Here is a 15,060-nt window from a genome sequence, read left to right as displayed (position 1 = left end):
AACCTACAAGATGTTAAAATAATGATGGGGGGAACTGGCAGGGCCCCTATATTTATGTTGTGTAACACTTGCCATCATAAAGGAGTCGTTACCTTTTCTTTGAGAAGCTCTCACATCTTCAGTGTATGCAGTAGGCCTTTGATCCTAGAATCATAGAATATCAGGGTTGGAAGGGACCTCAGGAGGTCATCTAGTCCAACCCCCTGCACAAAGCAGGACCAATCCCCAACTAAATCATCCCAGCCAGGGCTTTGTCGAGCCTGACTTTAAAAACCTCTAAGGAAGAAGATTCCACCATCTCCCGAGGTAACTCATTCCAGTGATTCACCACCCTCCTAGTGAAAAAGTTTTTCCTAATATCCAACCTAAACCTCCCCCATTGCAACTTGAGACCATTACTCCTTGTTCTGTCATCTGCTACCACTGAGAGCAGGCTAGATCCATCCTCCTTGTAACCCCTTTTCAGCAGCTATCAAATCCCCCCTCATTCTTCTTTTCTGCAGACTAAATAATCCCAGTTCACGCAGCCTCTCCTCGTAAATCATGTGCTCCAGTCCCGAAACCTCTCCAGCGCATCATCAGAGATCTACAACCTATCCTGAAAGATGATCCTTTACTCTGACAGATCTTGGGAGACAGACCTGTCCTCGCTTACAGACAACCCCCCAACCTAAAGCAAATACTCACCAGCAACCACACATCACTGAACAAAAACACTGACCCAGGAACCTATCCTTGTAACAAAGCCCGATGCCAACTCTGTCCACATATCTATTCAAGTGACATCATCATAGGACCTAATCACATCAGCCATACCATCAGGGGCTCTTTCACCTGCATATCTACCAATGTGATATATGCCATCATGTGCCAGCAATGCCCCTCTGCCATGTACATTGGCCAGACCGGACAGTCTCTACGCAAAAGAATTAATGGACACAAATCTGACATCAGGAATCATAATACTCAAAAACCAGTGGGAGAACACTTTAACCTGTCTGGCCATTCAATGACAGACCTGCGGGTGGCTATCTTACAACAGAAAAACTTCAAAAACAGACTCCAACAAGAGACTGCTGAGCTGGAATTGATATGCAAACTAGATACAATCAATTCAGGATTGAATAAGGACTGGGAATGGCTGAGCCATTACAAACATTGAATCTATCTCCCCTTGTAAGTATTCTCACACTTCTTATCAAACTGTCTGTACTGGGCTATCTTGATTATCATTTCAAAAGTTTTTTTCTCTTACTTAATTGGCCTCTCAGAGTTGGTAAGACAACTCCCACCTGTTCATGCTCTCTGTATGTGTGTATATATATCTCCTCAATATATGTTCCACTCTATATGCATCCGAAGAAGTGGGCTGTAGTCCACGAAAGCTTATGCTCTAATAAATTAGTCTCTAAGGTGCCACAAGTACTCCTGTTCTTTTTGCGGATACAGACTAACACAGCTGCTACTCTGAAACCTGTAATCATTTTTGTTGCCCTCCACTGGACTCTTTCCAATTTTTCACTGTTCATCAGGGGGAAATCTACCCAGGCTACAGAAGTGCCTTTTCTTTGTCCTGTGAAATTCCATTCAGATTTGGTTGAGATATAAAATATTAACAGTTGCCATTTCCCTTCTCTCCTTCTGTTCCTCAGGAAACTGTTGTCAACCTGCCCAAATCATTGAACATTCTGAGGCTAGGCTCATGCCACCACAAAAGCAGCAGAAGCAGCAGCACACACTGTAGAGAGAACATCAGGGTGCTGCTAATGGAGGGAGAGGCGCAGGCAGGGAAGATAGCTGGGCTGGGCTCTCCTGCTCAATAAACCCCAATGCCTAGGTCATGGCTCCAGTGCCCCTCCATGGATGCACCACAGGGGCAGGGCCGGTGCTTCCATTTAGGCGACCTAGGCGGTCGCCTAGGGCACCAGGATTTGGGGGGGGGTGGCATTTTACCGCCCTCGGTGGCAATTTGGCGGCGGGGGGTCCTTCCACACTCTGGGTCTTCGGCGGCAATTCTGCGGCGGGTCCTTCACTCGCTCCGGGATCCACCGCCGAGGTGCCCCGAAGACCGGGAGTGCGGAAGGACCCCCCCTGCCGCAGAATTGCTGACAACGACCGGGAGCGTGGAAGGACCCCTGCCTAGGGCGCCCAAAACCCTGGCGCCGCTCCTGCACAGGGGGTAGGAGCTCCCTCAACTCCTGGTCTCGGAGAGACAGGCTGGATTCCCTTCAACCACTCCCTGGAGCAGCAACCTATCAACTTCTCTCCTCACCTGCCAGCTCTGGAAAAATAAACCTTAATCAGCTGGCAGCTAATGTTAGTCCTTTAGCTCAAGTAGTAGCAGTCTGTGCTGTAATGCTGACAGATGTTACGGTTCAAACGCTGCTGATGATTCAGGGTGGGGGTTTCTGACATCTGTGCAAAATAAAAAATCCATACATTTTGAAAATTACAATGTAAAAGTTGTTTAGGCTGCAGAGTCAAACATTTGAAAGTTAGGAAATGCAAGGATAAAAGTTGCCAGGGCAACCTTAATTTGACTTCCTTGTGTGTAGGCATTAAGATACAGTCATTAATTATACAATCACATACTAATTTTTTCACAGGACCCCTGCCTCAGTACACAGGATGGAACCACAAAGGGGCAGAATTAGAGTTGCATGGGCAACTGTAAACGTTCTATTTCCTAACTTTCAAGAGCTTGACTTTGTGACTTAAATAACATTCTTTTAATGTACTTTTGTGTATAATATGAACATATATGGAAACAAATGAAAACAAATATTTTATCAGCTAAAGCTGTCATGGCATCTTTAGCTCATTCTGTTGTGTTTAAGGGCTTGAACCAAAGTCCACTAAAATCAGTGCGAGACTTTCCATTGACTGCAATGGGATTTGGATCAGGCTGTGAAACAGGTATTGAAACACAGTATTTTACTTACTGCATAGTATATAATGTTTTTTCTGAACATTGATTAATGTTAGCGTGGGTGCAAATTAGCAAGGCGAGTTCAAGATGCTGTGTCAGTCTTAAAGTATCATTTTCTTGCATCAGATTAAATTAAAAAGTGGTCCAATTTCTGTGCAAGCCCCATAGAATCAATCTTTTAAGGCTGGCACAGAAGTGCATTGGAGTTTTTAGTGAAATGGTAGTGTCTATCCCTAATTTACTAATGTTATTATAACTTAGTTTTTCGCTATCTACACTGGCTGTGCCTGAGCCTCCCTTTTCAGAGCTTTCCCATACAGAAATGCAAGTATGCAGCACACAGTCATTGCTGCATGTCTGATACACACATTATCTCTGCAAACTCTGTGTACACACATGTTCTTATATACTTTCCAGGCCACTAAAAATCAGTACTAAAGAACTATAGCATCACAGATGAAATATGGTTTTATCCATAAGATGTGGTAAGACACTGCATTTGAAAAGAGAACTAATTGTTAAGTACATTATTTGTAAAAATGGATGAATTAGGCTGGGATTTTTCAAAGGAGCGTAAAGGAGTTTGGTGCCCAAATCCTGTGAAAAGTCAGTAGAAGTTGGGTGCCTAACCATCTTGTACCCCATTGAAATCACTTGATCATTGCCTGTTGGGATCACTCCCTCTGGGGCACCTGGCATTGGCCACTGTCGGTAGACAGGATACTGGGCTAGATGGACCTTTGGTCTCACCCAGTACGGCCATTCTTATGTTCTTACGTTGAAAACCCCAACCTACATTTTAAAAAATTAATTACACATATAAACACTGATTCAAAGCCCATTGAAGTCAAGGCAAGAGGATGGACAGCCCTTGTAGTTTTTGGACCAGACCTTCAGGTGCTGTATGCTGATTTACAACAGCCGAGGATCTGGCGCTTTAACTGTAGTTGCAGATGCTATTATTATTACTATACTGCAAGAGTTTAATTCTTTTCTGAAACCTGCCAAGAAGCAGGTGCTGCTTCCTCCTCCCTGGTTGTTGAGGTGTCTCTCCAGCTCAGCTCTATGGAGTGCTCCCTACATGACCCTGTGCAGCAGTCACTGGAGGACTGGGAAAGCCTGAGGGTGCCATGCTGGAGAATCTGCCACTGTGTAGATTCATAAGCATTGATCCCTGCAGAGCACGGGCACAGAAGCAGGCAGGAGGCTAATACAGCTACAATAGTTCCCGTAGAGCTGAGGGTCCCAAACTTTTTTCGCTGTGCTCCCCTTCTCCATGGGTGTCACATAAGAGGCCCTGGCCACAAACTTCCTCCCATCTGGGGAAAAACGTGGCTTACCAAGGGCAGCAGGCAGCTCATGCCCGGGGTGGCAGGCTCCATTCTCGGAAGAGTGAATGAACATGCGTCAGTCTGCACTGCTTTGGATCATTATCGAGCAGAATCGATCATCAGCATGGAAGCATGTCCTCTGGAATGGTGGCCAAATCATGAAAGGGCATACGAGTGTTTGGCATATCTGGCATGTAAATACCTTGCAATGCCAGCTACAAAAGTCCCATGCGAATGCCTGTTCTCACTTTCTGGTGACATTGTAAATAAGAAGTGGGCAGCATTATCTCCTGTAAATGTAAACAAGCTTGTTTGTCTCAGCGATTGGCTGAACAAGAAGTAGGACTGAGTGAACTTGTAGGCTCTAAAGTTTTACATTGTTTTGTTTTTGAGTGCAGTTATGTAACAAAAAAAAAAATCTATATTTGTAAGTTGCACTTTCATGATAAAGAGACTGAACTACACTACTTGTATGAGGTGAATTGAAAAATAATATTTCTTTTGTTAATCATTTTTACAGTGTGAATATTTGTAATCAAAAATAATAATATAAAGTAAGCACTGTACACTTTGTATTATGTGTTATAATTGAAATCAATATATTTAAAAATGTAGAAAAACATCTAAAGTATTTAATAAATTTCAATTGGTATTCTATTGTTTAACAGTGTGATTACAATTGTGATTAATCGTGATTAATTTTTTAAATCGCGTGATGGTGTGAGTTAACTGTGATTAATCGACAGCCCTATAAATAAGTAGTTTGCTCATAAGATAAATGAAATAATTAGATGACAGTTGGATTCATAGGTATAGCAGAAGGAGTAAGAAGTGGGTCTTCAGGAAGATGTTCATTGCAATTTCTAATGTTTAGTCACTAAAATGAGAGTGCTTTCTTTCCATTTTGTAACTATAATAGTCTTCTACATCTATGTCACAGCTCCCCTTACTGTTCCATCTTCCAAATTAAATAATTGTAATGTGTTCAATCTCTTCATGCATGGAAGCTCTACTGTGCCTACTTTGGATATTATCTCTCTCTTTTGTGTCCTTTTAGATGAGTTTTTTGTCTGAATAGCATAGATGGAGATTCACCAAACTTAACGTAATACTCAGTTTAAGGTGAAGATGTACCGTTTATATATATCATGTAGTATTCTATTATTCACCACATTACTCTCCATCTTTTTCATACTAAACTTTTGTTCACTTCTGGATCCATGCTGTGCACCTAGCAAAAATCCTCATTGAACTATCCATAATAATTTCGGAGCGATTAACACTTGATCAGAACCCATTGTATGGTTTAAATTGTTCCTGCTGCTCCTGCTACATGTTTTACCTTGCACTTATCTCTTTGAATTCCTTTGTGTCACCCCAATTCCTACTTAAATATTTGTTAGATCCTTCTGGCATTCCTGTCGTTTCTAATTATTACTATTCTTTGTTATTTGTATTACTGTAATACTTACAAGCCACACTCAGGGAACAGGAGCCCCATTTGGTAGGTGTTCTACAAACATGTAGTGAAAAGATAGTCCCTTGGTTAATAACAGATGGGAATAATCCAATAGGCAAAAGTGGGGAAGAAGGGGGGATGCGATAACAGAATTACAAACATGTTTTTTCTCAGACTAGGTGTGCACAGTATTTATTCTTTATTAAGCTAAATAATTTTGGGTCATGAATCTATTTTGCTGCCTCTGTTATGCCTCCTGTCTTCTAGATAATTAGTGAATGTAACTGAACAACATCTTTCTTAAAGATTGGTAAGGCAGCCCATTGTTGGCCTCCTTTCATGCTGAGAATTGGCTATTTATTTCTACTGTTTCCTATCCATGTTTTAAATAATCCATGGACAAGACTACTTCTGAGTGTGAGAGGTAAAGTTTCCAGGTTTCCTGTAGCTTCTTGTAAGGGATGTTACCTAATGCGTTTTGAAATTATATCCACAGTTCTCTGAGTTTATTCCTTGTGTCACACTGTTTCTAAGCCATTTGTCGAAGAAGATTGCAAGGATCTTCACACAATTTTAAGAATTCCCTGAGTAATAACTGGGTGTCATTGCTTCTATTTTTAGGCTCTTTACTCTTGTCTGTGAATCTCTATTAGGAGAGAAAGACCTGGATATATTAGATTCTCTGATCATTTGCTCAGATGCTTTTATTTCCTGGCAGATGCAAAGGTAGTTCTGTCCATGCAGCTGAGAATCTATGTTTGTGCCATTGATCTGACAAACAGTAAAGCAGGGCTTTGAAATGTATTCCCTTTTTTGAGAGAGAAGGAACTGCCTTTTTAAAGAATTGCCAGGGTTTATTAACTACCTTTCTTCTTTTGAGGGAAGCACAGTTGTCAGCTAGAAAGGTGCATGTTTTTGACAGTGATGAGACTTCTGGGCAAGTCTAAAACATTCTGAAAATGTCATATGACCCACGTTTAAACTTCTGGAGGTGGAAGGGAATCCTTTGCCATTCTTGTAAAGCCTTGATTAGCAGTTGTCTCCATCCTATCATATTTGATGGCATCCTTTTTGAGCTCTTTGTTTGTCCTGTTACCAGGTACTGTAGCCACCTATGAGATAATTTATATGACTTCTGGGCCAGCTACCCTAGGTTGATTCTTTAAAACTCCGGAATCCTGTATTTAGCTAGTTGAGGGCCTAGGAATAAGGATTATTGCTTGTTAAAGAGATAATCCTGATTGAGTCACAAGACAAGAATCACTTGGTGGACAAGGAATTTGTTCCTTATGAGAGAAACTTGGATTTATAGTGACTTGTTACATGTCATTCTTATTTTTGCACTGTGCATAGTTTTGGGGGTTCCTCATTATGAAAAGAGATCTTGATAAAATGGAGACAATCTAGAAGAGGATGTAAGAAATGATAAAGGTAGGGTGACTATATTTCCCAAAGGGAAAATGGAATACCATGTGGGGCTAGCCCAAGCCTCCCCTCCCGCTGCACAGGGTTATCCTGAGCACTTGTCCAAGCCTCACCTCCCCCATGCAGTGCTGGCCTCAGCTGCTTGTCCGAGCCCCACGCAGGGCTGGCCTGAGCCACTTGCCAACTTGGCAAGAGCAAACTGGACAAATACCCACTTTTGCCAAAAAAAGTTAGGATGGCCAAGACCGGGTTTAAAAAAGGGACTGTCCCAGCCAAAACGGAACGTATCGTTACCCTAGATAAAGGGATTAGAAGATACAAACTATGAAGAGAAATTAAGGGAATTTAATATGTATACATTTTAGAGAAAAGACCCAGGGGGGATATGATCATGCTATAAATACTTGAAAGATAACATGGAGAAGAAAATATTTAAGATTGCACAATACAGAGCATAGACATAGGAGAGAAAAGGGAAAGGTAGACTTTAGGAAACATATTCTAACCATGTGTTCATTTGGGTGATGGAATAATTTACTGAGGGAGTTTGAGGCACTGTCCTTAGAGTTGTCCAAAAGTAAATTAGGCAAAACAATTAGGAGGTATAATAAACAGTCCACTAATGCAAGAGGGATGAATTTAATGAACCTTTTCAGGCATTTTCTTCTATAGTTGTTTCCTTTTCCAAAGAATTACTTGCTGGGGTTCCTGTTCAGTGTGGTGTAGTCAATTATGAAAATGTTCTTGTTTTTAAATTATCTTTTTGATTTTCAATAGGTATAGAATATACTCCGTGAATGCAATACAGAAACACTAAAACCCTTGATTGCTGAAAGATAAGCAAACATGAAAGTAAAAACATTAAGCAGGCAATCATGTCTAATAGAGTATTAGCAAAAACAATAGTTTAAGCACCTTCCTGAAGTTTTTACAGACCCTATATTTTAAAGATCTTCAGGGGCTTAGATCTTAGAGTGCTGAAGTTTAGATGTAGAATTCCCTAAAGATTTAACACGTGGTTTAAACCGCAAATCGGCTTGCTTGATGTCACTTGGATCCTGATCTAAAGGTGTTGGCATCGGTTGTTTTTTATGGTCATTCCCCAATTGCAGGCCGACTTCGCTACAATCTAAACTTTAAATCTGGAAGCTGATTGTGACTAAATATTTCTAATAATTCAAATTTTCCTGATTCAAGCAAGTCATCCATTTTTATTGACTTTTACTTAAATTAGCATAGAGCCCAAAATGTCCTTGGCACTGTACAAACATATGGGAAGGCACAGTCCCTGCCCAAAAGAACCTGATGTCAGCATTTTAGGAGTTAAATATTCTAAGGGAAATCTCAAGTATAATGGAAGAATTATACTTGTGTCTGTAGTGCCATAAGCATGCATGACCTACACAGATGACTTAATTTTTTAAAAAAAGTCACTGCCTAAAGTCGTTTATAATCCAAGGGACAATTCTTGTGTGATGCTGAGCCCCATCAACTCCCATTTATGTTGCACTTCCATACAATGTTTTTCCTCCCAAATAGAGCTGCATATTCAGGGCCCAGTTCTGCCCATCCTTACTCAAGCTGAGCAGTATCTTTACTTGGTACATTTTCCCACTGAAATCAATAGAATTATTTGTGAAGTAAGGTCCTGGTACTGCGAACATTTAAGCACATGCAGAACTTTACTCATGTGAGTTGTCCTATTGAAGCTAATGGAACTGTTTACGTGTGTGGAGGTATGCATGTGCTTACGCATTTACAGGACTGTGTCTAAGCTACCAATCTATGAGTAAGGGTGCTGTAATAAGTGATAATTGGCTGTGGATCACAGACACTTCCGTTTTAAAAAAAATCTTTATTTCAATCAAATCTTTCCCCTTTGCAAGCTTCCTTCTTTGCAATGGACTATTAAGAAATCACAGCTGTCTGATAGACTATGGGCAAACAAAGTTAGTTAATAATCTCTGTTAAATTCCACTGTCTGGTGTTAGCTTTTTGATAACTAGTAAAGCAGATACTGATGCTTTGCTATAAAGGTTTCAGAGTAGCAGCCGTGTTAGTCTGTATCCGCAAAAAGAAGAACAGGAGGACTTGTGGCACCTTAGAGACTAACAAATTTATTAGAGCTTATGCTCTAATAAATTTGTTAGTCTCTAAGGTGCCACAAGTCCTCCTGTTCTTCGCTTTGCTATAAAGTTTTTCCACTCATGATTTTAAGGCATAGGGCCACATTCTCCTCTCACATACAGATTGATTTTGAAGTGCGAATTGGAGTCAAAGGGAGCGCTGCATACACAACAAAGAGCAGACTACATCTCATAGTGTGATACCCGCTATGTTCCCTGAAATTAAATTGTATTCTTAATTGACGTTTGAATTAAAGTTTTGTCTGTATAGCCTTTACAAAACTAAAATGAAAAGTATTTCTTTTTCTTTAAATGTCAGAATTTTGGATGTTGGTTTGGTTCTGAGCTAGCGAAGATATTGAGATTTCCAGGTCTTGGTCTTCAGAAATTAAGGACCTGCTCCTACAAGGTACCGAGCACCTCTTGAGAGGCACTGATCACTCTCCTCTCCTCTTGAGTTCAACTTTCATTGACTTCAGTGGGAGATGGTGGCGCTCAGCATCTTGCAGGATTGGACATTGTAGCAGACATGATTTCAAATATGGTCTTTTTTACTTGCAGGTAGAGTTTTAATGGTACAATGAGTTTTTCACGTGGTCACTATTATCTCTTTAAGTTTTTTTATTGTGTGCTCTGGATTTTTTATCTGCTGTTACTGAAAACGATAAAGATCATGCAAATCTACTCTTTGTCGTCACACATTTCTATCACTGTTACCCTTGTCTTCACTTGCTTCATTTGTTACACCCACTTGTGTCTTAATTTAGGCACCAATCCTGCAATCTAATGGACTCCTTTGATTTCAGTGGGACTTCCATTCAACTTAATGGGCCTTTGCACAGGTACAGTGGTCTGTCTGTCTGGATCAGACTGCAGGACTAGTGCCTTTGGTTGAAAACTCTTTGGGGGCACTATATGTTAGTACAGCACCCCAATACAATGGGCCTCTGGGTCCTACCTGGGCACTACTGAATACTACATAGTGATAATTCTGAGTGACGTGCAGAGCAGCCTGGCTGCATTCACTTTAGGATATGGTTCTAAACCCACTCTCTTTGCAGATTCAGTGTGTTTGAAAGTGTGTTGCACTGAGTATCTTTTCCAAGGCAGGACTTGCTTTCCACGGGCTCAGGGAAAGCCACCGTTTTTTACAAAGGGAGCAAATCGCGCTGTTAGATGTATATGTTTAAGGCATGTTATCGCCCACCCCCAGCAGGGGCGCTGGGCATTGGCTGGTTAGTCCAGGTGGCGGCGGGGTTAGTCGCTGATGGTGTTGCACGCGGAGTTTGTCCATTAGGTAAAGGCAACCACAGCAGCGCGACTGCCTCCGTTCCTGCTTCATATCGTGTATTGGCCGAAGTCGGCCTGAGCGCCGCAGGCCGGGCACAGGGGGCTGGGAGCGCAGCCGTGCCCCGGGCCCATCCCTGCAGGGCGGGGAGGAGAAGCCCCGAGGCGGCTGCGCCTGCCTTGCTCCGGGCTGAGCCCCACACGCTGGCTTAGGGGCAGCAGCACCCGGCGCTGCACAGCGGTGAGGGGAGGACGCAGGGGCCAGGCCCTGCACTTTCCTCGGCCCCTCCCCGGCCCGCACGTGATTTCCTGGCTCCGTGTTTACTTCCCGGGTCAAAGCCCCTCCACGGCCCCAGAGCAGCCGCTGCCGCCTGCGGAGGGAGCAGGGGGGTGAGTGGGGCAGGATCAGCTCGGGGCGGGCAGCAGGGTCCCTTCGCTCCCAGCGCAGCCCCCTCACCCAGCGCCTCTTCTTTTGCAGGTTTATCCGGAGCCCCGGACCGAGAGCGAGTGTCTGAGCAACATCCGCGAGTTCCTGCGCGGCTGCGGCGCCTCCCTCCGCCTGGAGGTGAGTCTGGGCTGAGCAGGGCAGTGGGGTTGGGGGCCGGGCTGGGCTATGGGGAATGGGGCTGGGCACACAGTCTTTTGTGGTTTCCCCGGTGCCCCTTGAATTCTCCAGGCAAGTTGCAGAGCGTGTTCCCTTCCCCTCCTTGGGGAGTTTCTCCCATACTCCCCCCGTCCCCCCATCTTGGGGTTAAATTTCCTGCCTCCAGGAGAGCTGGAACAATTTAGTGGGGGTGCTGAGAGCCATTGAACCAAACTGTAAACTCTGTATATGATAGAAACCACTTCAAGCCAGGGGGTGCAGTAGAAGTAACAGCCCCTGCACCCCTAGTTCCAGCACCTATGCCTGAAGTGATTTATGTTGGCATTTTCTGGTCCTGGGGGATTTCCTAGAGCTGCTGCTGGGGTCCTTCGAGTTGCCTGTGGCCCCTGGAGGTGGGGGAGCCATTGAACAGTGATCTAACAAGGGTTGCTGTTTCTGTATGGGGAAGTGGGTGCTGCTGGTAGCCGCTGAAGGTAAAACTGATCTGTAAAAGGTGGCAAATGTAATGGTGCTGCTGTCTTCTCTTGAGTCCATGCTGAACAAATGACCCAGCGTCATTGTGCTGGAGTGCACTTTGAATGGGTTTTTGGGTGAGACGTTATATCAAGTTTCTGATTTCATGTGGTCATTCAAGATCCCACTGGCCAGATTCTGATCTGAGAAGTTTTGTTTTTCCTACTTAAGTTTTCTCTCCAAACTGAGTTGGTTAAATTCCTGATTTGCTCCTGTTCTCAGGTATTTATTGTAGCTGGGTGCTCTGTTGTGGTATTCATTCCACCACAGAGGTTGCTGCACTTCAGTGGCTGATAGGGTAAACTTTGTGTATAGTTAGGGTCCACCAAATTTGCGGCCATGAAAAACACATCACGGACCATGAAATCTGGTCTTTTGTGTGCTTTTACCCTAAACTATACAGATTTCATGGGTGACCAGAGTTTCTCAAATTGGGGGTTCTGACACAAAAGGGAGTTGCAGGAAGGTTGCAAGGTTATTTTAGGGGGGGGGAGTGGTATTGCCACTCTTACTTTTGCGCTTCCTTCACAGATGGGCGGCCGGAGAGCGGCGGCTGTTGGCCAGGTGCCTAGCTCTGAAGGCAGCACTCTGCCATCAGAAGTAAGGGTGGCAATACCATACCAGGTACCTTTACTCCTGCGCTGCTGCCTGCAGAGTTGGGTGGCCGAAGCGTGGTGGCTGCTGACTGAGGGCCCAGGCAGTAGTGCAAAACTAAGGGTGGCAATACCATACCATGCCATCCTTACTTCTGCGCTGCTGCCTGCAGAGCTGGGCCCCCGGCCAGCAGTCACTGCTCTCCAGCTGCCCAGCTCTGAAAGTAGCGCAGCTGCTAGCAGCAGCACAGAAGTAAGGGACCACAGTAGCAGTACTACAACTCCCCCTACAATAACCTTGCGGACTCCCCTCCCCCCCCCCCGCAGCCCCCACAACTCCTTTTTGGGTCAGGACTGCTACAATTACAACACTGTGAAATTTCAGATTTAAATAGCTGAAATTATGAAATTTACGATTTTTAAAATGCTATGACCGTGAAATTGACCAAAATGGACTGTGAATTTGGTAGGGCCCTATAGTTCATGATTCATTTTAAATGTGTATAATGCATAGGGTCCTATGCGATTAAAACCACTGTATAAAAACACAATTTCTAAATGTACGAGTGTATTAGAAGTGAGTGCTCATAGCCAGTTTACAGAAGCAGTTAAAATGTTACTGTATCTGACTGTAAACAGTATTTAGAGGCTCAGAGTAGGCCCTGTGGTGCCTTTCCTAAAGCAGGAGAATTTCATTTGGTGACGTTTCATGTCGTTAAAACTGTGATCTTGGATAGACAAAGGGAACACTAACTTCTTGTCTTGTTTCCTTCCCAGAAGTATTGAGGAGTGTGGGAGTGTCCTATTTCATTACCTATAAAAGAGAGTGGGAGGGATATTTGCAGAAAGTTGCCAAAATTCCGTTCAGTGACTTGATGTGACTTGTTTATGGCTTCATTGACATGTAGATATAAAGTATATTTTGGCAGGTGAAAAGATCCTGCGTATAGTGTTTCAATGATAAAATTCAAGTTGTATTAATTTTGTTTACTAAAACTGCTTTTAGATGATGAGGACTTGTCATATAGGACTTAATTCAGTAAAAGTCCAATGAGAGGTTTTTTTTGATGTATAGAATTTAATAAACTCTTAAGGAACCACTGTCTAACACAGGGATTGGCAACTTTTGGCACGCGGCCTGCCAGGGTAAGCTCCCTGGCGGGCCGGGCCGGTTTGTTTACCTGCTGCATCCGCAGGTTTGGCCGACCACAGCTCGCACTGGCCGCGGTTCGCTGCTCCTGGCCAATGGGGGCTGCAGGAAGTAGCGCCCGCCCCCATTGTCCTGGAGCGGCGAACCACGGCCAGTGGGAGCTGCGATCAGCCGAACCTGCGGACGCGGCTGGTAAACAAACTGGCCCGGGCCGCCAGGGGGCTTACCCTGGCGGGCCACGTGCCAAAGGTTGCCGATCCCTGGTCTAACATTTTAAAAATAAGTAATTAAATTATCATGGATATTTTCTATATTTCCTTTCCTGTCATTGCAGATTACCAGGATGTTTGCATATCACTTGTAGATTTTGCTATATAATCAATCCCTGGTGCTGTCTGACTTCTTCAGTAATGTTAAAAATTTAGTGTTCATGTGACATCACAATGGGTTGAAAAGTCTCTTTACCCTGGTGACTGAGAAGCTTTCCTTAGCAATTGAGTGGACCTGCAATAGTTATGTAGAATTTAAACTTCCTTTAGGAAAAAAGTGCTTATCACATATGGTTATAAAGAATAGCTTCTGAATGTAAATCAGTGCAGTGTTGTCTTCATTAATCCATAGATCAGTACAGTGCCTGTGGTGCTGCTCATAGTTTTGCCATGCAGCAATGGAATGAAATTAGCAAGCCCCTGGTCAGTTTTGCTGCTGTTGTTCAGAACCCTTGAGGCATCAATGAAACTTACAAGAATCATGTTAATTTCTGTGTTTCAGCTTGGAAAAAGTTATTAGTAGAGACAGGGTTTAGAGCTCCATTGCCCACCTCTCAACCCTCTTGGGTTTGGTAGAGGGAGAGAGATGGAAGCTCTTGAAGTTTATCACCCAGAAGGGGTTGTACAAGGTGAAGTATTAGGTTTCTGAACATTAGTAAGTATTCAACATTGTCCTCCTTTTCCAGCAGCGGGACATCTCATTAGGGCAGTGCTCATAATGCCTGTTACAGAAAGACTAATTGACTAGCCCAAGGTAACACAGGAAGCTGGTGGAAGAGGGAATTGAACCCAGGTCTTCTACATCCTAGGTTTGTTCCCTAACCACTGGGCTGTCTTTCTTTCATGGAGTGCAGTTGTGGGTTTCCCACTCATCTTTTGTATCTATTTAAAGCAAGCAGGAGTTTTAATTTGTTTTGTGTGCTCCGGACATATTATTTTGCAACATATCTGTAAACTCCAAATGAAGAAAAATCATAGGAGATTGGGAGGAAACGAAAAGAAAATTAATGTCTAAATCTGAATTTAGAATGGGACCCTGCTTGTGCCGCAGGCCAGCCATGTCACATCTGCTGGGCTAATGGGACTCTGCTCATCAGGTCTTTTCCAGTAAAATAAAGAACAAGAGGTGTAGGAATCTCTTCCAGTTCACCATAATACAAACCTTTCTAGAGCAAAGGTTCTAAAATTGATAAGAAAGGGCCCAGAAACTGCAGAGGGCTCCTTATATTAATCTTCCTGGGACCAAGGGCAGGCTTTTTGGACTTGCAGCCAGAGCTCACAGAGGAGAAAGCTCAGAATCAGTTTTTCTTTTGAGAAGGTGTATTTTTAAACCAGTGTGCAGACTTTATATTTCTCCAGATGAGCTCCTGAAGG

At 43.4% G+C, this 15,060-nt stretch overlaps 1 protein-coding gene across 22 annotated transcripts in view; it reads left to right on the top strand.

Annotated features, from left to right (window-relative positions):
* The window catches only part of ARHGEF7 (Rho guanine nucleotide exchange factor 7), a 194,811-nt gene that overhangs the window by 14,952 nt on the left and 164,799 nt on the right, over window positions 1-15,060 (top strand). For 21 of the 22 annotated variants that reach the window (XM_065591991.1, XM_005307595.5, XM_065591940.1 and 18 more), the window contains exon 2: window positions 11,036-11,122. In XM_065591991.1, coding sequence (XP_065448063.1) covers window positions 11,036-11,122 — 87 coding nt within the window. Of the gene's footprint in view, window positions 1-10,637; window positions 10,948-11,035; window positions 11,123-15,060 lie in introns of those variants that run through there. The other variant, XM_065592012.1, reaches the window with a different exon arrangement.

This window comes from Chrysemys picta, chromosome 1 (assembly GCF_011386835.1).
Source record: "Chrysemys picta bellii isolate R12L10 chromosome 1, ASM1138683v2, whole genome shotgun sequence".
NCBI classification, from domain to species: domain Eukaryota; kingdom Metazoa; phylum Chordata; order Testudines; family Emydidae; genus Chrysemys; species Chrysemys picta.
The sequence above is the reverse complement of the archived record's forward strand: the minus strand, read 5'-3'. Positions and strand labels throughout refer to the sequence as shown.